This window comes from Microcebus murinus, chromosome X, assembly GCF_040939455.1.
Source record: "Microcebus murinus isolate Inina chromosome X, M.murinus_Inina_mat1.0, whole genome shotgun sequence".
Taxonomy (NCBI): Eukaryota; Metazoa; Chordata; class Mammalia; order Primates; family Cheirogaleidae; genus Microcebus; species Microcebus murinus.
This window is the reverse complement of record NC_134136.1, coordinates 120,803,802-120,826,368: the sequence shown is the minus strand read 5'-3', so window position 1 is coordinate 120,826,368 and position 22,567 is coordinate 120,803,802. Positions and strand designations below refer to the sequence as shown.

Here is a 22,567-nt window from a genome sequence, read left to right as displayed (position 1 = left end):
CCTTATACACACACAAAATGGCATCATTTTTCATTAACATAAGCTGTAGATTAGACTATTTTTACTTTTAACTTTAAAAAATTACATCAAATGTTGGCACATGTATGAGTAAATATATGTTATAAAAGTGCTCTTCAAAAATTATCAGTAAGCCATTTTATTAGTCCATTTTGTGTTGCTATAAAAGAATATCCAAGACTGGGTAATTTATGAAGAAAAGAAGTTTATTTAGCAGGCTGAGAAGTTCAAGGGCATGGCCTTGGTTTCTGGTGAGGTCTTTCATGCTGCATCACAACATGGCAGAGAAGGTTAAAGAGGAAGCAGATATGGGCAAAAAGAGGGAAACCTGAGGGCTTTATAACAACCCACTCTCATGGGAACTAATCTAGTCTCTGATGAGGGAGAACTCACTCACTACCTAAAGAACAGCACCAAACCAATCATGAGGGATCTGCCCCATGATACAAACATCTCCCAGTAGGCCCCACCTCCCAACATTACCACAATGGGGATCAAATTTCAACATGAGCTTTGGTGGAGACAAACAAACCATGTCCAAACCATTGTAGCCATTTTCATTTTAACATTTATTATAAATCATATTTTATAAACACTAGATAAATTATATATAAAAGCTAGAAATAAATATACAGAAGCAAAACAAAAACAGCAGTACTATTAAAGAGAAATAAGCTAATGTTTAAACATGTATAACTTAATAAAATTACTAATTTTTCATAGCTAATGATTTTTCATGAATTCAAAAGCTATTCGGAAATGAAATGTAATACATTCTGATTACCATCAAAGTTTAGAATTATAGAAATAACTACCATAACACTACTTATTTTTTAAAATCCTTTCAAACATTCAGAAGCCAAATTACTGTCCTTAAAGACAAATTAAACTTGGGTAAAAGCTCTTATGTAAATGAATAATATAAAATTTTAGGCTTTGGTTCATAGATACAAAATTTAGTGGAAGATTTTAAATTAACATCTCCCTTATATGTTATATTCCTGAGTTTCTGCTAAAACACCATAGATAAAATAAAGAACTCAATTTATAGCTTTGTATATTGTATTTTTGAAAAACAGTATTGTGCTTATTTCAAATGTGAATAATGGTGTTTAATAATGTAACCATAATAGGAAGTAGTTTATTTAATTTAGCTTAACTAAGGGGAAAATTAATGCCCTCTGACCACTATTTGCAAAAATCATTTATAAATTATGATCAAATTATATTAAACCTATCACCAATTTTTATTTGTACCTTATGAAATTATATTGATTTTGTAGTATAGAATGCTCTTATAAAAACTGAAATGATCCAATGTTAATGGTTAGCACAAGGCCAGGCGCAGGGTAAGTGCTCAATATTAATTGAGTGCTCAATATTAATGAGTACTCAATTTGTTAAAATGAAAAGTCTTTTAATGTATTTATTTCTGCACATCAACAATTCAAAAAAATACATGCAATTCAATGCAGTATTTTTAAATTAACCCGAAAATATTCAAAAACATTTCAAACATGAAACTACACTTTTAGTAAAAATCATAAAAGGAATTTACACAAGTGGCTATTTTCAGTCTTAGTTTTACCACAATAGAATCAAATTTTCAGATTCCTTTTAAAAATAGGCCTATGCAAGCTGATTTCCTGATATCTACTATATGTGATATGGATGCAGGTCCAGTACCTTCTCACAAGATCAACCTGTTAACACCTCCTGAAGACTAAATCCATACATCTGAGGATTGGGTCTAATAATGAGAATTTTTAAAACAAGTAGCTCTCCCCTGCCTCTCACTAAATTATAGTCAGGTAGATTTGGGAAATAATACTTTAAAGCAACCAAAATAATTTTATCATACTAGAATATTACTTTATATGAATGGCATATCTAATTAAAATCAAATGTATCAAACTTTTAAAAAATCTGCATAGCTTATCATCATGCCTAAGTATTTCTTACCTAAAAGTTACAAGGTTTTGTTCTAATTCTTTTGATAGCCCACAAGAGCTGATAAAACAGTTACCACTTTTTTAAAAACTGCTGGTGATTGGGCTTCTATAGTTTTAGTGTTGCATATACCTTTTCTCACTAGGAAGCAGAAAGGTCATCTAGCAGTTGTATTAAAAAACTAAACAATGTAGAATTTATTCAAATAATCAAATTACAAAGTAGTCTTTAAATAGCTATACTAAAATCAGTTAGTAGAGTTACTTGTAAAGCTGGTTATCAAATGCCTATTTCTTTAAAAAATTCAGTTTACAAAGTTTTATGTCAACTCCATGTACAAAATCTCACCTGTCATATAATTCAACTAGGAAGCAATTATTTAACTGGATGTGTATACATGAAAAAACGTGCATAGGTTCATTCTAATTGATCAACTAGTAACAAATATCTCTAAATTTAAAAAGATTAGTGACAAAATATATTCTCAAACAAATATCATGGGTACTGAGGAAAGTTTAAATTATTAAAGATCTGAAAGAACATTTAAATAGGATTAAAATCATAAGCTGTTAGCCACTTCTATCTCTAATAAGAGTATCATTCAGTAAAACAAAACTGAAAGTTTACTGAAGTGGGTTAATAAGTTGATTAAAACTACTTAATTTAAAGTGAACTATTTTTGAAACTCAAGTAAATGATGCAGTATTCAAGTTTATTAAAAAATAAACTTTTAACAATTTAACATTCATAAAAACCATTGCTAATATACAAAAGTATTATATTGTCAAACTCTAAATATACAACTTGGAAAGGGCTTAATACCAAGTCTTTGGTTCCACACTGTATTTCATATTCCCATCTGTATATCAGCAAAGTTGTAGAAGTTGTCTACATCTCCAGATGCTGTCTCCTTGCTTTCTGATACAAACATCTATTTTAAATAGAAAATAAACAAAAATATAAGTACTAGTGATGCCAGAATGCCAAAGCCATGTTCTTCACAGAACAAAGTCACAAGATTATTTGAAAGAAATTCAAGTATATCATTTATAATATTTAATATGTAGATTTTCTTTACAATCCATGCAATATAGTTTCAAAAGCTATAATGTAAACTAAGCTTTTTTAAAAGGGATTATGGTATAATTAATTAAGGTCTCTGTTTTCATAATATTTCAGTTGTATTTTATTACACCAGAATTTTATTGTTTAATGTACAACACTCAGTATTATGAAAGCTACTGAATAAGAAAGTTCATTTAAAGAACTCTTAGTTTCTTCTATTTTCTAATACTGTCAATAGTCTGAGAAATAAAACTTGAGTTTCTTCTTTTCAAAACTGCTAAAGATATATTACTAATCTTAAATGAAATATTTTCTAAACATCAATAAAGCAGTACTCAATAGAACCCTTCAAAAGTAGCTTTTATAAATGTCAGTCAGGAATTAGAGGAGACCTGGGTTCTATTCTAGCTTTATCATAAACTAATTCTATGATGCTAACAAGTTAATAAACCTCTGTGGGCTCAGTGTCTACACCTATAATATGAGAAAGTTTGATTCGATAATTTCTAAATTATTTAGCTCTAAAAAGTCCAAACACATAAGCATTTTATCTCTATTCAATCTGGTATTTGTCCTCTCCCTTATTACTATTGCAATGATTAAATGAGACAGAAGACAAAGGTACTTGAAATTTTGCAAATTCAAGGAATCATGGCAAAATCAGAGGATAAAACCAAAAGTTTCCTCTCAGATATTTATCAAAAAATAGTCAATTATATATTTACTTATTTTTTTAGAGTTGGGGTCTTGCTTTGTCACTAAGGCTAGAGTACAAAGGTGTGATCATAGCTTACTGCAGCCTCAAACTTCTGGGATCAGGTGATTCTCCTGCCTTAGCCTCTCAAGTAGCTGGGATTACAGGTGTGCACTACCACATCTGGCTAATTTTTAAAATTTTTTGTAGAGATGGGTTCTCACTATGTTGCCCAGGCTGGTCTTGAACTCCTGGCCTCAAGTGATCCTCCTGCCTTGGCCTCCCAAAGTGCTGAGATTACAGGGTTGAGCCACTGTACCCACCCAGAAAGTTATGTACTATTGAAGGTTTTTAATAAGTAGATTCTGATTTTGAATTATTTTAAACAATTAAAGTGTTAGTTTGGCAAGGAAAAACCAAACCTTAGTTCCCAATTATTTATCATAAGTTCTAAAAATCATGATCTGATCTTGTTCTTGTTTTTTTTTTCTTTTTGTAGAACTGGGGTCTCACTATGTTGCCCAGGCTGCTCTCGAATTCCTGGGCTCAGGCGATCCTCAGGCCTCAGCCTCCCCAAGTGCTAGGATTACAGGTGTGAGCCACCATGTCTGGCCTTATTTATTTTATTTTAATTGCCAAGGAACACCAGGGATAAAAGTACTATTTGATGGTAAGGAAAAGGAGATGAAATGAAAGGTTAGATTGAATTATAGTCAATAAAATCTTGTACCTTGGTCCCATTGAATGTCTCATTTACAATAAGTTGACATTCTTCTACAGCACCATCTCCATTAAACTCCAAGGCAATAACAGGACCTATAAGCAAACCAAGAAATGTTTTCTTAACATGAATAAAAATATATTCTAAAATTTATCTTTTTATTCTTCCCTGAAGAATCTCCAGCATCTTCTTTGAAGGCGAGAGAAAAGGAAGAGAAAAGCAGACAGATGGGACACATCACCTTAGCATCTTCTTCCTACTCTGATCGTAAAATAAATTAACACAGAGTTGCATGACATTACAAGTAGCTTCAGTGCTATTATAGGACTAGTGTCACATTTTTAAAGTGTTGTAAATAGTCTGGCTTTTCTGGTTTTCATTCTATAAAACCACTGAAACTCCACTCATTTAGCAGTATAAAGAATAGTTGATAAAATAGCAAATAAGATCAAAAGCAATCCAAGTCAACATAAGCAGGTTTTACCAGCCAGCCAGCCTTGCTTCTAACTCTCCCCTTACAAGCAAAGTTCTGGGACACCAATAATGGAGCTAAGTCAAACAAGGATTGAGGCCAGACACCAAAAGTAATGACCATCTGAAAGTATTTTCCTTGAGTATGTCTTAAAGCTACATTCTAGAAACAAAGATCAAGTTTTTATGTTTTAATTCTATGAATTGATTGTGCCACCTTTCCCATACATTAATTTGAAAACTTTAAAAACCACCTGTGCTCTTAATTCTGGGGTAAAGATTCATGATTTAATCTTTGGTCAGCTTGGCTTACAATGTAGCATTGGTAATACTGGTGTCAAACTGTTAGCAAGCATGGCCATAAGTTAGTCAAGCAAAATATATCCTTTAATTCAATTAATATTTATTCACCTATCACTATATTCCTAATAGATTTGCTTTTTATCTCCTACAGTGATAGAGAAGTCTTGATCTCCAGGAAATTACAAATTTATTGAAAAAAATTCATAGACTCATTAAACAAATACAAAACAACAGAATAATGAAGTAGTAAGTAATGAAACACTAGGGCTAATGAACATAAAATACTAAGCTGAATGTAGTTATTTGCTACAGGACAAGTCACACAAATGAGAAAGAAAAGTTCACACTTCACTGAACACCAAGATAACGGAAGGCTTGTGATTTAATACAGACAACAAATACGAAAAAAGCAGGACATACATTCATCCCTTGGTATCTGTGGGGGATTTGTTCCAGTGTATGGTCAAGTCTCTTATATAAAATGGTATAATTTGCATATAGCCTCCACACATCCTTCCATATATTAATACATTTTTGAGACAGAGTCTCACTTTGTCGCCCCGGCTAGGGGATGGTGGCATCATCATAACTCACAGCAACCTCAAATTCCTGGGCTCAAGTGATCCTCCTGCCTCAGCCTCCCAGGTAGCTGGGTTTACAGGCACATGCCATCATGCCCAGCTAATTTTTCTATTTTTAAGTAGAGACAGGGCTTCATTCTTGTTCAGGCTGGTCTTGAACTCCTGACCTCAAGCTACCCTCTGGCCTTGGCCTCCCAGAGTATTAGGGTTACAGGCATGAGCCACCATGCCTGGCCTCCTCCCATGTACTTTAAATCATCTTTAGATTACTTATAATACCTAATACAATATAAATGCTATGTAAAGAGCTGTTATACTGTATTTTAAAATTTGTATTATTTTCTTATTGTATTGTTATTTTTTATTGTTTTAAAAATATTTTCGATGTGTGATTCGTTGAATCCATGGATACAGAGGGCCAAGTGCATAAGTCAACTGTAAACCTAGATATAGAGAACGAATTAATTAAAGAATGAGTTTTTTCAGTATCACAGTGTATAGATCAAGACAGATACTAGATAAAGAAAACAAGGTAACTGAGAACATTTTCTTGCTTTTAAGCAAGGCTCTGTAGAGTAGGTAGGTAATAAGAGGGTATTGAAACAAGAGATGAACAAATTGCAAGGGAGAAAAATTCTAAAGGGAGGCTTACAGGAAAAGGTTCTTATATATGAGTGCCTACTCCAACCCATGGATCTGTTTAGAAGGTTTGATGTAAAAAATAAATATTGAGCAAAGAAAAGCTAAGAAAAATGTTTACCTGTAGGAGAAAGAAGAGAGGGATCAAGGTAGAGGGGATAGGAATGGAAGTGAAACTTCTCTGAATATAACTTGCTATATAATTTTGACATTGATATCATGTAAATGCCTCAAGAAACTCAAAATTAAATTTTAAAAAGAAAAGCAAAAGCAAAATTTTTAAAAGTCTTTAAAAATTAAAAACAAACTAAAACAAATGAGTCTAACTATATGTCAAGTTAGTGACATGACCATACAGAGAAAAGAATTATTCCAACCAACCTTACTAGGCAATATTTTGCCTATACACTCTCAGTGGGATACAGGCTAAGGACAAAAAAATACAAAGAAATCTTAAAATTTGATTCAGTAATCTCATCTGCAGTAGTAAAATTTGCTGTTATTCTGAAACCATTATATCCATAATATTATAAGTTAAAGCAAATGAGCTGATAATATTGTAAGGAACCAAGATTTTCAGAATAAAAGTATCATAAAATGAAAAAAATTAAGTAAAAAGCCTTGTATTGGCTATGAGTTGGTAATTGCTAAAGCTGGGTAGTAAGTATGGGGGTTTATAATACTATTCTGCCTACTTTTTATGTTTAAAATTTTCATTAAAACTAAAAGATCTGAGTGGTTAGAAAAGTCTTGACAGAGAGGGGCATCCTGCATAGTTTATAATAAAACATAGCTAACCTTACAAAAGAAGAGCCTATAATCTTAAATTTTCATTTGGAAATACCAATGTGAACTCATGATCCTTTTTTCTTCTTTTAAAAAATATATAGTTTATGGCTATATCCACTGAGAAAGCTAAAAAGAAATGACAACCCTGTAATATATAGCACCTAACATATATTTCTAAATATCATCCCCCACTAAAAAGATCTAAGTCATCTCTTAGAAAAATGGATGATTCTATATCCAGGGCAAGATATGGATTAAGATCAACCTGGAACATTTTGTTAAGCCAAAAAGCAATGAAGTTGTCAAGGGCCAATGGGTTGTGTCAAAAGGACACACAAGCCTAAAGGGCTCCCAATGGCCAAAGATAGACACAGTGAGATCAAAAGGAATAAATAATGACTGCAATTTGTTAAAACATACTGGATATATAAAAAGTCATGACTTTGTAATGATATTTAAAAAAAAAAGGAACAAAACTCAGTGGACACCAATGGAAGTTGCTAGGGTACTCCAAATTAATGCTTATTTTTCCCTTTATTTATTCTGCTTTTCTGATATGAAGTATATTTCAAGTTAACCAAACAGCTCTGGTGTATAAGGAGGAGTTCTGTTAACATCTGTTAAATGCAGAGTAGTAACATGATTAGAAAATGATCATTTTGTAACTCCTATTAAAATAATTGGTTCAGACAACAATGGTTTTAGCTTCCCATAGGAAAGATTGCAGGAAACTCTACAGTAAAAAGATAAGGTCATCACCATTTGAACGCACACATCAATCTTCTTCCTCTTCTTTTTTAACACCCCACTGGTAGACAAACCATCCATTAATCTCAGTATCACTAAAAGTACAACAATCAAACATTATGTGCCATCTCATTTAAAGCGATAGTAAATAGTGCCACCTATGAAGTATTCCAGCACCCCCCAAAATAAATAAATAAATAAACATACAAACAAACCTGAATGTAAACAAGGCTTTGCTCTAACTTCCAGTCTACCAGAAATATGGAGGAACAAATTTAACAACCTCATGACTACTACAGGACAACTGACTAAGCTTCTTTCCCAAGACAAAGTCATGAAACAAAAAGGGGAGGGGGGACACCTGTTTTTTTTTCTTCATTTTTTATTTTTTTCTTTTCTTTTTTTATATCACCAGCAGAATCTCAGTAACAGACACCTGTTTTTGATTAACAGCAATTATAAGATACAAAACAGCCAAATACAATGAGTGAGCCTATTTTACATTTTGATCAAATTAACTGTAAAAACTGTAACTGTAAAAACACATAAAAGGTTGCTTTAGACAATTAGAAATTTGCATTAATTTGAGTGTTAGATGATATTAAGGAATTATTGTTAATCCTATTAGATGTGATAATGCATTGTGGTTATTTAAGAAAACATCTGTTTTAAATTTTGTTTTATTTACGATACACACTGAAATATATAGGGATGAAATTACATGACAAATCAAAATTTGATTAAAATATTTCATCCAAAAAAGGAGATTACAGATTTTTTAAAGTATGGCAAAATGTTGATGAAACTGGGGAATGAGTACATACAGGATCACTGGAAATTTGCAAAAAATAAACCAGATAACTATTGACCTAAAAAGAAAAAGTTGATAATAAACGTACAATTTGTTAGTTTTACAGAGAAGAAAGTTTGAATTAGGTAGAATATGCTTTTATTCAGAATTACTACAAGGAAATATAGTACATATATTTTTTTTAAAGTTACACATTTATTAAAGTTCCTGTTTTCTGTAAAGAGAACATAATCTAGAATTCAGAAATACAATCTTGGTAGAATTAACCAGGCATGAAACTTGGTTGATATTCTTTGACTAGAATATGATGAACTCCCAATAAGTGACCTAATAATTTTCCAACAAAGAAATACCAGCAAAAAAAGGTAGACAAGTGCATCAGTTTTGATTAACATGTGTGGATAATACTTAATTTAAAAAAAACTACAATGTTTACAATGTACTTTTTAAAGTACTATTTAAAGTACTATTTGTCTATCCAATGATGACTACAATTACTGTGATTATTTCAAACTGAACTATGAGGTGAACAAGGATTACTGGTCATGTTTTTTTTGTTTTTTTTTGAGACAGAGTCTCCCTTTGTTGCCCAGGCTAGAGTGAGTGCCATGGCGTCAGCCTAGCTCACAGCAACCTCAAACTCCTGGGCTCAAGCAATCCTCCTGCCTCAGCCTCCCGAGTAGCTGGGACTACAGGCATGCGCCACCATGCCCGGCTAATTTTTTCTATATATATATATTAGTTGGCCAATTAATTCTATTTATAGTAGAGACGGGGTCTCGCTCTTGCTCAGGCTGGTTTAGAACTCCTGACCTCAAGCAGTCCGCCCGCCTCGGCCTCCGAGAGTGCTAGGATTACAGGCGTGAGCCACCACGCCCGGCCCTGGTCATGTTTTTAATGCTTTAATGTGAACGTCTTATTCAAATAGTTTGAAGTAGCTTTAAATCTAAATATTTCAGCTATAATGAAAAATTGTGAGATTTTGAAGTAGACACAAAAGATTCCTGGATGTCCTATCTAGTGCACCCTTCTGAGTTACTTAACCTGAGCTTGGAACAAACCACTAAAATGTCTCAATTAGATCACAACAGCCTCCTAAGCTGATCTCTTTGTTCCCCTCTTAAAGCAACCACAGTGATAGTCGTTACATTTTAAAACGACTATGACATTCCTCTGTTCTAAAACCTCTACTAAAATGTGATCTATATTTTTCTTCTTATTTTTTTTTTAGTTGACAAATTTTCTTTACTTGTTTTTGTATTCACATGATTGTAAAAAAGCAAACAGTGCTAATGGCCACTTTGGTAACAACACAAGGTGTTCAAACTGAAGGATTACATCCTTTGGACAGGTTTATTCCCAGGATATCAAACCCCTTGGCCATGACAGCAGCTACCGCCTCACACAAACAGCATACACCAAATGTTCACCTTCAATATTTTTCTAGTCTGTTGATCTTTCTCCACACAGTAGCAGCTATCATAGAACTCTGTGAAAGTAGTTGCCAGCTCATAAATGTAATCACAGAGAGTGTGGAGAAATAAGTCATCTAAAATTTTTTGCACAATCTCAGGGAATTGTAAAATGCACCAGCCCCATTTCCATTCCTTTTCGTGGTCCAAAATGATCTTGGTCTCTCGAGCAGCTATCTGGAGCATCTCTTCATTGATACTGGCCCAGGCGTGCAATAGACCTGATTCTCGTGAAGGCATACAACAAGTAAGCAGCTGTGTTTCCTTTATCATCCAGCATCTTATCAAAGGAGAAGATGTAGTCATTCAACTGGCTATGGGAAAGGTCAGCATATTTGATATAGCCATAAGCAATGGATGTCTGAGCAGCCTTCAATTCCTCTGCAGTTAAGACCTTGTCTCTTTCTTTTTCCTTCAATTTGTCCATGGATCATTTTAGTCCTTCTTCCAGAAGGTCTATGAGGCGCACTGTTTTACCTGAATGTGTTTTAAACTTCTTCTTGTCTTCCCCTAGCACCACACCAAATCCAGCATGGGTCACTGGAGTTACTTTAGGGTCATACCAACTGATCATCTGAGCAGCAGCAAATATTGCCTGGAAGTACACAGATTGTCCATTGTCCACCACATAGATAATCATATCTGCTTTTTCCTCAAATAGTCTTTGCTTAAGAGCAGCCAGGTCAGATGTATCATAGGTATACTCTCCCATCTGATTTTACTATGGTTAACGGTATGGAACACCCTGGGACAAACACGATCTTTCTGCCATCATCCGCTTGCACAAATCCTCTATTTTCAAATTCCTTTACAACATCATCCATCCTATCTTGATAGAACGATTCCCCTCTCTCTAAAAAGAGATGGCCAATGCATTGTAGATTTTATTAAACTCTTGGAGGGAGACATCACATATAAGCTTCCAAGCTTTTACAATATCTGGACTTTTACTCTGGAGCAGAACTACCCACTGATATGCTCTTCTTAAATTCCTCCTCAGTATCAAACCTCTTCTTAAATTCCTTATAGAAGGCCTGAAAATCCCCAATAGGGGTGAAACTGTTAGATAATCTGGAAATTTATCTTGCAGGTGAGCGATGAGCATGCCAAACTGGGTGCCCTAATCTCCTACATGATTTAACCTGAGCACGTCATATCCTGCAAATTCAAAGAGGCGGCACAAACTCTTTCCTATTATAGTTGATCTGAGGTGGCCTACGTGCATCTCTTTAGCTATACTGGGAGAGGAAAAGTCAACAACAACCTTTTTATTCTCTCCAAGAGCAAGTAGTTGAATTCCATTCACCAGGAGATTAATCAGCTGTTCTGACACAAAATCCTTTTTCAAGTGGACATTAATAAAACCAGGACCAGCAATTTCAACTTTTTCAACACATTCACTGTCTGGGCAGTGTCTGGTAATGTTTTTGGCAATTTCTCTTGGATTAACTTTCTGTTCCTTGGCTTTGAACATCTGAGAAATACCCATAGCACTGTTACATTGATAGTCCCCAAACTTGGGCTGCTGACTTGGTGTCACTATCAGAGGAGGATTTTCCAAATCTGGATATGCAGCCTTAATGGCATGACCAAAGAACTCTTGTAGGGTGCTATTGATGTTAATCATATTTTTTGTTGGTCTGTTCCTCTCTGCCTGAAGACCCTGTAGTCCCAGCTACTCGGGAGGCTGAGGCAGGATTGCTTGAGCCCAGGAGTTTGAGGTTTCTGTCTATTTTTCTTATTTTTAATTGCTCTAAAAATAACTGACAGTTCAAAGAAATAACATTAACAATGTATTAGGTGTTTATAGCATATGTACTAGCAAGAACATGACAATAATGACAAAGGAATGAGAGGGAAGAATTGAGAATATGTTATTAGATCCTTACACTACAGGTGAAGTTGTATATTATTAGAAAGTGGATTCAAATTATTTAAAAATGTATGTTGTAAAACCTAATGCAACCACTATATAAGTTTTAGAAAAAGGTATAAATAATACATCAATAGAGATTAAATGGAATCATAAAAATACTCAATTAAACAGAAAAAGAGGTAACAAGAAACAAATGGAACAGAAAAATCAGCCAGCAAGATGGTAGATTTTGATCCAACTATATATCAATAATCCCTTTCAATGTGAATGGTCTAAACATAGCAGTTAAAAGATAGAGATTATGAGACTGGATTAAAAAATAAGAATTAACTATATGCTGTCTACAAAAAAACCCCACTTTAAATATACAGATTTGATAAGTTAAAAGAAAAGGGATAAAGATTTATGATGAAACACTAAGCAAAAGAAAGCTGGAGTAGCTATATTAATTTCAGACAAAGTAGATTTCAGAACAAGGAAAATTATTAGAGAAAAAGAAGGATATCACATAATGATAAAGGATTCTCCAAGAAGACATAACAATCCTAAATGTGTATGCACTTAATAACATAGCTTCAAAATACATGATATAAAACCTGACTGGATCTGAAAAGAGAAATAGACAAATCCACAATTATAGTTGGAAACTTCAACATTCCTCTCTCATTGATTTATGGAACGAGTAAGCAGAAAATCAGCATGGATATAGATGATCTGAAAAGCACTACCAACCAAATTGACCTACTGGACATTTAAGGAAGATTTGACCAAGCTACAACAGAGTACACATTCTTCTCACATGCACACAGACTATTCACCAACATAGGCCATATTCTAGGTCATAAAACAAACTTTAATTAAAGAAAACAGGAATCATACAAATGTGCATTCTTGGACCATAACAGAATTAATCTAAAAGTCAATAACAGAAATATATCTGTACAATCTCCAAATGTTTGGAAATTAAACAGTATACTTCTAAATAATCCATGGATCAAGCGAAAAGTCTCAAAGGAAACTAAAAAAATATCTTTAACTAAATCAAAGCTCAACATACTTTTTTTGTAAAGAGCCAGACAGGAGATATTTTAGACTTTGTGTACCCTACAGTGTCTATCACAACTAATCAGCTATCATAGCACAAAAGCAGCAAAACATAATAGATAAAAGAATAAGTGGGGCTGTGGTCCAATAAAACTTCATTTACTAAAGCAAGCAGTGGGCCATATTTTGCCAAACCCTAAGTTAAATGAAAATACAACATATCAGAATTTGCAGGATACAGCTAAAGCAGTGCTTAAGGGAAAAAATTTTAACATTAAATACAAATACAGTTGAACCTTGTTATATGCAGATCCCTTAATTATGAATCTGCCTACTTGCTAAAATTCATTTGTAACCCCAGAAATCAAATAATTGCAATGCTTTCATGGTTATTTGTGAACATGCACAGAGTGGCAAAAAATTTGAGCTGCCTGAGATATGTTCCTAGCTGAGGTTGAACAGGCAACATTCTATTCTGCCTTGTTTCAGCTCTCACACTGTAAACAAGTGTCCTTTTTGCAGTCTAGGTAGTGCCATGTTTTTCACATTTTTGTGCTTTTGGTTGGTAATTTCGCCTGTTTAAAATGGCCCCCAAACATAAAGCTGAAGTGTTATCTAGTGTTCCTAAGCTGAGGAAGACTCTGTCTTATGAGAAAATATGTGTTAGATAAGCTTTGCTCAGGCATGAGTTATAGTGCTGTTGGCTGTGAGTTCAATGTTTACAAATCAATAATATATTCTAAATAAGGTACCTTTAAATAGAAACACACATCAAACAAAGTTATGTATTTATTAGTTTATGAAAATGTGACTGGAGACTTGCAGAAACCTAACCCTGTATTTCTCCTAAGAGCAGCAGTTTGGTATTCACTAATTCAGTGTTCACAGTGACTTTACAGAACACAACTAACATGAATAATGAGAATTGACTGTATTAGAAAAGAAATATTTAAAATCAGTAACCCTAGGCTTAAACCTAAAGAAACCAAAGAGCAAAACAAACCTAAAGCTAGTGAAAGGATGGAAATAATAAACATTTGAGCAGAAATCAATGAAATGATAAACCTCACATGAAAAAGTGCTCAACATCACTAATCATTAGGGAAATACAAATTGAAGCCACAATGAGACATCACCTCACACCTTTTGGAATGGCTATTATTAAAAAGGCAAGAGATAACAAGTGTTAGTGAGGATGTGGAGAAAAGGGAACCGTTGTGCACTGTTGGTAGGAATGTAAGTTAGTATAGCCATATGGAAAACAGTATGGAGGTTCTTCAAAAAACGAAAAGGAGAACTATCATATGATCTAGCAATCTTATGTCTGGGTATACATCCAAAGGAATTGAAATCAAGTCAAAGGGATATCTGCTTTCCCATGTTCATTGCAGCATTATTCACAATATTCAAGATGTGGAGTCAACCTAAGTGTCCACTGACAGATGAATAAAGGAAATGTGGTGTATACACACACACACACACACACACACACGATGGAATAATATTCATCCATAAAAAGAAAGAAATCCTGCCATTTGCAACAACATGGATGAACCTGGAGGGCACTATGCTAAATGAAATAAATCAGACAAAGACAAACACTATATGATTTATATGTTAAATCTAAAAAAGTTGAACTCATAGAAACATAGAATAGACTAGTGGTTGCCAGGGGATAGGGAGAGATGTTGGTCGAAGTATACAAACTTGCAGTTATAAGATGAGTAAGTTCTAGGGATCTAATGTACAGCATGGTGACTATAGTTAATAAAAAATGGTAACTATGTGAGGTGACATGTGTTAACTAACTTGATTGTGGTGACCATTCCACAATAAATACATATATCAAATCATCATGTTGTATACTTTAAAAATATACAATTTTGGCCAGGTGCAGTGGCTCACACCTATAATCCCAGCATTTTAGGAGGCCAAAGTGGGAGAATCACTTGAGGCCAGGAGTTTGAGACCAGCCTGGGCAATATAGTGAGACCCTGTCTCTAGAAAAAATGAAAAAAAAAAATAGCTGGGCATGGTGGAATACACCTGTAGTTTCAGCTACTTAGGAGGCTTAGGCAGGAGAATCATTTGAAGCCCAGGAATTCGAGGCTATAGTGAATTATGATCATGCCACTGTGCTCCAGCCTGGGCAACAGAGTGAGACCCTGTCTCTAAAGTATGTGTGTGTGTGTATACACACATATAATTTTGTCACTTAAACCTTAATAAAGCTAGAAAAAGGTAAAAACAAATAAAACCAACCAAACAAACAAAAAAACTACACACACACACACCCAAAACCCCAAAACAAAGAAACAAAAATCACACAAAAAATATCCTCTCTCCAGGCTGATGGGAGAGAAAGACTGAGTGAAAGGGATAGGGAGGGGACTCAAATTACTAATAGCAGGAATGAAACAGGAATATCATTTCTGCTCCCACAGACAATAAGGACATACTATAAACAACTCTATGCCCATACATTTGATAACTTAGGTGAAATGAAACAATTCCCTGAAAGACACAAACTATTAAAATTCACTCAAGAAGAAAAAGCCTGAAGAGTCCTATACATAATAAATTAATTTATAGTTAAAAACCTTCCAAAACAGAAATCTCCAGGCTTAGATAGTTTCATTGGTGAATTCTACCACACATCTAAGGGAGAAAAGATGCCACATCTCTACAATCTCTTCAAGAGCTGGAAGAGGAAGGACACTTCCCAACTCATTTTATGAGGCTAGCATTATCCTAATATTAAAACCAAAGATACTACAAAAAAGGGAAAACTACAGACAAGCATCCCTTGTGAACAAAGATGCAAAAATCCACAATAAAATATCAGCAAATCACATCCAGCAATATATTAAAGGCATAATACATCATGATCAAGGAGGTTCAGCTCAGTAATGAGACTGGTTTGACATTCAGATATCAATAAAAGTCATTCATCAGATTAAATGAATTTTAAGCAAAAGAATATGATCATGTTGATAAATGCAAAAAGGCATTCCGTAAAATTCAACATCCATGCATGATAGAAACTCAACAAACGAGGAATAGAAAGCAGTTCTCTTAACCTAATAAAAGTTATGTATGAAAAACATACAACTGACATAATTTTTTTTTTTTTTTTTTTTTTTTTTTTTTTGAGACAGAGTCTCGCTTTGTTGCCCAGGCTAGAGTGAGTGCCATGGCGTCAGCCTAGCTCACAGCAACCTCAAACTCCTGGGCTCAAGCAATCCTGCTGCCTCAGCCTCCCAAGTAGCTGGGACTACAGGCATTCGCCACCATGCCCGGCTAATTTTTTGTATATATATTTTTAGTTGGCCAATTAATTTCTTTCTATTTATAGTAGAGACGGGGTCTCACTCTTGCTCAGTCTGGTTTCGAACTCCTGACCTCGAGAAATCCGCCCGCCTCGGCCTCCCAGAGAGCTAGGATTACAGGCGTGAGCCACCGCGCCCGGCCCTGACATAATTTTTAATGGTGAGACTGAACATGTTGCATCCTGAGATCAAGAGCAAGGCAAGGATGTCCTCCCTCACTATACTGGCTAGTAGAAGTCCTACCCAGTATAATAATGCAAGAAAAAGAAATAAAAGGTATACAGATTGGAAAATAAGAAATCTAACTGTCTCTATTAACAGATGACATGATTACCTAGAAAATGTACCATAATTATATAAGATGTTAACCTTAGAGGAAATTCTGAAAGTTAGATGGGAACTGTCTGTACTATCTTGACAACTGTCTTATTAATCTAAAATTATTCCAAAATAAAAAGTTGATTAAAAAACACCGTGAGATACCATGACACACCTAGAAAACTGACAATACCAAATGTTGGCAAGGATACATAGTAATAGGAACTCTCATTTGTGGCTGATGGAAATGCAAAATGGTATAGCCACTTTGGAAAACCGTTGGCCTTTTCTTATGAAATTAAACATATACTTACCATACCACTTTGCAATCCCACTCCAATGTACTTACCCAAGTGATCTGAAAAGTTATGTATACTCAAAAACCTACACACAAATGTTTACAGCAGCTTTATTAATAATTGACAAAAACTGGAAACAATCAAGATGTCCAATAAACGAATGGAAAAACTGTGGTACATCCATACAAGGAATCAGGCTGTTCAGTAACAAAAAGGAACAAGTTATTAAGTCACCCAGCAAGAGGGATGAATCACAAATGCATTTTAATAAATGAAAGAAGCCAGACCCAAAAGGCTACATATTATATGATTCCATTTATGAGACATTCTGGAAAAGGCAAACTTATAGGGACAGAAAACAAATCAGTTGCTAGGAGCTGTGGTTGACTGAATAAGGGGCCACACAAGGGAAATTTTTAGGGAGAATCCTTTACTATAGTACAGCAGTAGTGGATAAAGTGGTAGACTCTATGTATTTGTCCAAACCCATGTTGATTGAACTTTACTTTATGCAAATTTAAAAAGAATTAACCAGTATGTCAGGGGATCCCAGGATAGAATGAAGCTGTGACAAATGAATCTAATTGTATTATAAATGTATGACATAACTGCAATGAAGAGGATGAGGGAAAAAGGAGTTGACTTCAGGAACTTTGGAAGACTATGTTTTGAGTGGCTATTGTAAGAAGAAAGACAAAAAGAACTGTACAGATCAACTGCACTCTAGTTGGTAAATAAGTTTCTCACAGGGGCATGGGTTAGTAATTCTAAAACGACATTATATGTATAATAGGGCTGAACAAATAAGTGAACCATAGATAATGGGAGCCAGGTTTCTCACTTTTAGAATAAGAAGTCACAAAAAAAGCAAGGTAAAGGAAGCTAGAATGAACCCTGTGGTGCTGGATTAGGGGACATATGTGTGTGTGTGTGTATGTATGTATGTATATATGTATGTGAGAGATACATACAGAGTAACTATAGATGTGTATATGTATATAGGTTAATATTCATACATATATTTCCTACCTCTGTCTGTTGAAAGGACCTAGAACCAGTGATACCCCAGTAGTAACAGGCACACCTAGCACCCAGATCTTGGTTTCTAACTACCATTCTGGAATAAAAGAAACTAGGACTCCTTGGAGAAATGGTCAATATTAGTTCTGAGGCAAGGAAGATACAGGATGAGCCTGGAGCATTTTGGAGAACTGGAAAGTAAGAATAATTAAAAAATCGAAAGGATGGGGCCATGTCAAAAGGACAGAGGAGCCAACCTAAATGAGCTCCTAATAGCTAAAACTGGAACAATTTGATGGTACTGGATTATAGCCCAAAGAATAAAATACATATCATGAGTCAATATTGATAGAAATAGCCGGGCGTGGTGGCTCACGTCTGTAATCCTAGCACTTTGGGAGGCCGAGGCGGGCGGATTGCTCAAAGGTCAGGAGTTCGAAACCAGCCTGAGTGAGACCCTGTCTCTACCAAAAATATAAATAAAATTAATTGACCAACTAAAAATATATATACAAAAAATTAGCCAGGCATGGTGGCACATGCCTGTAGTCCCAGCTACTCGGGAGGCTGAGGCAGTAGGATCGCTGAGCCCCGGAGATTGAGGTTGCTGTGAGCCAGGCTGACGCCACGGCACTCACTCTAGCCTGGGCAACAAAGTGAGACTCTGTCTCAAAAAAAAAAAAAAAAATATTGATAGAAATAAATGATTGAATAAATGGGGGAGAAAGGACAAATCTTTCTTACAGAAGAATTCCAAATAATGTATGTGGATATTCCTCTTTAGGAGGTAGAGCTTAATTCTCCTCTCTTTGAGTGTGGGCTACTCTTAGTGACTCATTTCCAAAGAATATAATTTGGAAAGGGAAACACAGAAACTGTACAGTAGAGAAATCTGGCCAATACCACCTCATGTTGATATCATGTGCCCTGTGATGTGATCTGATGAGAAGGGTACTTCACCTCTTCCCTAAAATCCATAGCCCTCGTCTAACCAGAGAAAAACCCAAATTGAGGAACATTCTACAAAATAACTGACCACTAGTGTTCAAAAGTTTCAAGATTATAAAAAACAAAGAAAGACTGAGGAACTGTCACAGATTGGAAGAGATTAAAGAAACAAGGCAACTAAAAGCAATGTGGGATCTTGGACTGACTTCTGGAACTGAAAAAAGACATAAGGGGGAAAAACTGGTGAAATTTGAATAAAGGCTATAGTTAAGAGCATTTTTACCAATGTAAATTTTTTAGTTTTGTCAAATGTACCATGGTTATATTAACCTTAGGGGAAGCTGGGTAAAGGGTATACAGAAACTATATTATTTTGTAATGTTTTTATAAACCTGAAATTATTCTAATATAAAAAGCTTATTTAAAAAAAAACAAAAAAATAAAAATGTTCAGTAGCTTCTCTTCTCATTTAGACTACTATAGAAGCCAAAGGTCCTACATTATCTGACTGTACCTCAATTACTTCTCAGATCTCATTTACTATGTTTGTTGAATAAATGAATGAATGACTCCCTAAAACAAAGGAACTCAAGTCTGACTAATCATTAGAACCATCTGTGGAACTATTAAAAATGCACATTCCAAGGATACATCTCAGAGATTTTTGAATCAGTATTTCTGGGGTAGGAACAGAAAATTTATATTTTTAAAAGCACCCTAGATGGTTCATTAGTCAGGTTTAGAAGATTCTCAAGATGGAAAACAATGAATCCTCTTATTAAGCAGTCAATAGCTTTATTAACTGAAATAACTGTAACTACTTTAGTTGAAGAGGAAAATTTAGAGACTCTGAGGTACAAACTATTTAAGATAAAAGTGAGTTTTCCAAAGAATAAGTCCACCCTTAGCTCAGAACAGTAGTTCTCAACTAGGAGCAATTTTGCCCCCCAGGGGACATTTGGCAATATCTGGAGATATTTTGGGTGACCACAAATGTGGGTGGGTGTTATTGGCATCCTGTGGGTTCAGAGATGCAGCTAAATATCTTTCAAGGTACAGGACAGCCCCTCATAACAAAGAATTACCTAGCCTAAAATGTCAATAGTGCCAAGGTTGAGAAACCCTGCCTTAGAATGACTGATGGCCACTTTTAGATAAGGACCCAGTCCATTCAACTTCTGCTAGAGTATCTCCACTGCTTACTATTCCACATGAATCAATGCACTAGTGAGCAGCTTAACATTTTTCCTGAACTTTTTATTTTGAAGATTTCTACATATTATAGAATAGTTGAATGAAAAGCATAAATATCCATTTGCCCTTCACCTACACCCACCAAAGTTAATATCTGGCCACATTTGCTTTATTATACAATACACACCACCTCTCTGCACACATATGCTTTGTTTTGTTTTGCTGAGTCACTGAAAGTAGCAGACATCATGACACTTCAGCATGTATCTCCTACATAACCACAATACCATTATCACATCTAAAGATATGAACAATTCCATATCATCTTGAAACTTCCCCAGCTGTCCCCAAAATGCCTTTTACAGCTTTATAGCTCCTCCCACCCCAATCCAATATCCAATCAAGGGTCACTCATTTCATTTAGTATGTCTTTAGTCTCTTTTAATCCAGAACAGTTCCCACTGCCTCAATCTTTTTTGTTTGTTTTCCACTGCATTGTCTGAAGAGACCTAGCTAGTTGTCTGGTAGAATGCCTTCTATTTTGGACTTGTCTCAGTGTTTCCTTATGGTATCATTTAACATACTTCCTTTTTTCCTTACATACTAGAAGTCTTGGCTAAATTAGATTCAGGTTAAATACTTTTGGCAAGAACACTTCACAGGTAATGTATATTTCTTACTGCATCACATTAAGAGAAACACAATGTCAAGCATCAGTGATGTTAAGTTTGATCACAGGGTTAACATGGTGATCACCAAATTTCTGTTGTAGAGGTACCTCTCCTCATTTGAATTAGATTGTATAAATATTCTATTTCTTAGGAACTTTTATCCCAATAGTTTTAGCATCTACTGATAATCTTTGTCTGAAATAATTATTACATCAGGGTTGGAAAATGGTGATTTCCAAAGTCCATCATTCCTTCTACATTTATTAGTTTACAATATTGGCAGATGAGCATTCCTTTATTCCCTCTCTCCTTTTTTATCAATATGGATGCATGGATTTCTGTTGTTAAATCTTTACCTTCATTATTCTTTTTAATGGTCAAATTGTCCCAAATTTGGCCAGTGGAAAACCCTTCAAGCTGGCTCCTATGATCTTCTGACATAAATTCATCAATCTTTGAATACTTTCTATAGGCATCTGGTTTTTAAGATTTGTTTTTATTATGTTTATTTGCTGAAATTCCCATACTATCTGCTAATTGGTTTCAGTTCTACTTTTTGCAGCAATAGAACATTTTACTTCTTCCATGTGGAATGTTCTGTTACTTAAATGCAGATATTATATTTGGGTTGGAATAATTCTATGATGCTACTTCACTTACATAACACAAGTACATAAGTCATTAATTTAGACATGCTCATAGGCTTAATTCATTCCTAACCCTCATACTTTAGGATGTTCATTATTTCCAAAAGCTGCTGAGAGTTAAGGTTCATTTCAAGGTTCCAACAGAATGTTTCCATGTCAAAATGGTTGCATCAAAGGGGCCAGGTTATAAATTCTTATATATATTCTGGGATAGATTCATGCACTGGGTTGGAGCAAGTCCTTACTACTATTGTACAACTACAGTAACCACATAAGTATATGAAATACTGTATTAATACTTGACAGCTGAGTTATACTTCGTCCAACATGTTCATACAGGTTTTTGCAATCTATTATAATTTATTTATTCATAAAGAGCATATAAATGCAGATGTGGCCTCTCTCTAGGGTATACCCAATCAGTATAGCATATCTGCTAAGTTAGTCAAGAAAAGCCTGATGAGCCTTGAGCAAACAATGTCCCAACTCTGAACAGATAAATAGTACTCTGTACTCTAGAATCAGTACACTTTCAAATACAGATAGACAGATAACCACCCTTCAAGAGGGCACATGAACTCTAGTTCCCCTCTTTGCAGACATATATCCAGTATCTGAAATTTATTGGTGGTATTCACCTATTAGGGAAAATAGTTTTGATTACACATGGGAAGCTAATCATATTAAATACATAAAATAACACCTTATTTATGCTTATTTTTTTTCCAGTATGATCAAAGCACACTGAAGGCAGACAGACTCTTTATCAAGTGCTTTGCAACTCTAGGTGGGGAGTATGAAATGTTCATTCACTACAATACAAAGGTACAATTTTATATATATATATATATATATATATATATATATATATATATATATATATGTAAAGTATAATTTGATGTACTAAGAACATAAGATAGGAAAATAAAACTAAGGCCTAATTTCTAGTTAGTTATATTG

The 22,567-nt window shown here is 34.5% G+C and overlaps 1 protein-coding gene and 1 pseudogene across 1 annotated transcript in view; both read right to left on the bottom strand.

The window, feature by feature from the left end:
* Window positions 1-2,663: 2,663 nt before the first annotated feature.
* Window positions 2,664-22,567, bottom strand: part of RP2 (RP2 activator of ARL3 GTPase) — a 40,772-nt gene continuing 20,868 nt past the window's right edge. The window contains exons 4-5 of the mRNA XM_012749728.3: window positions 4,458-4,543; window positions 2,664-2,899 (exon numbers count right to left, since the gene is read on the bottom strand). Of these exons, the coding sequence (XP_012605182.1) occupies window positions 2,816-2,899; window positions 4,458-4,543 (170 nt within the window). The 3' untranslated portion in view covers window positions 2,664-2,815. The remainder of the gene's footprint in view (window positions 2,900-4,457; window positions 4,544-22,567) is intronic.
* LOC142865944 (arginine--tRNA ligase, cytoplasmic pseudogene) lies at window positions 4,551-22,408 on the bottom strand (annotated as a pseudogene).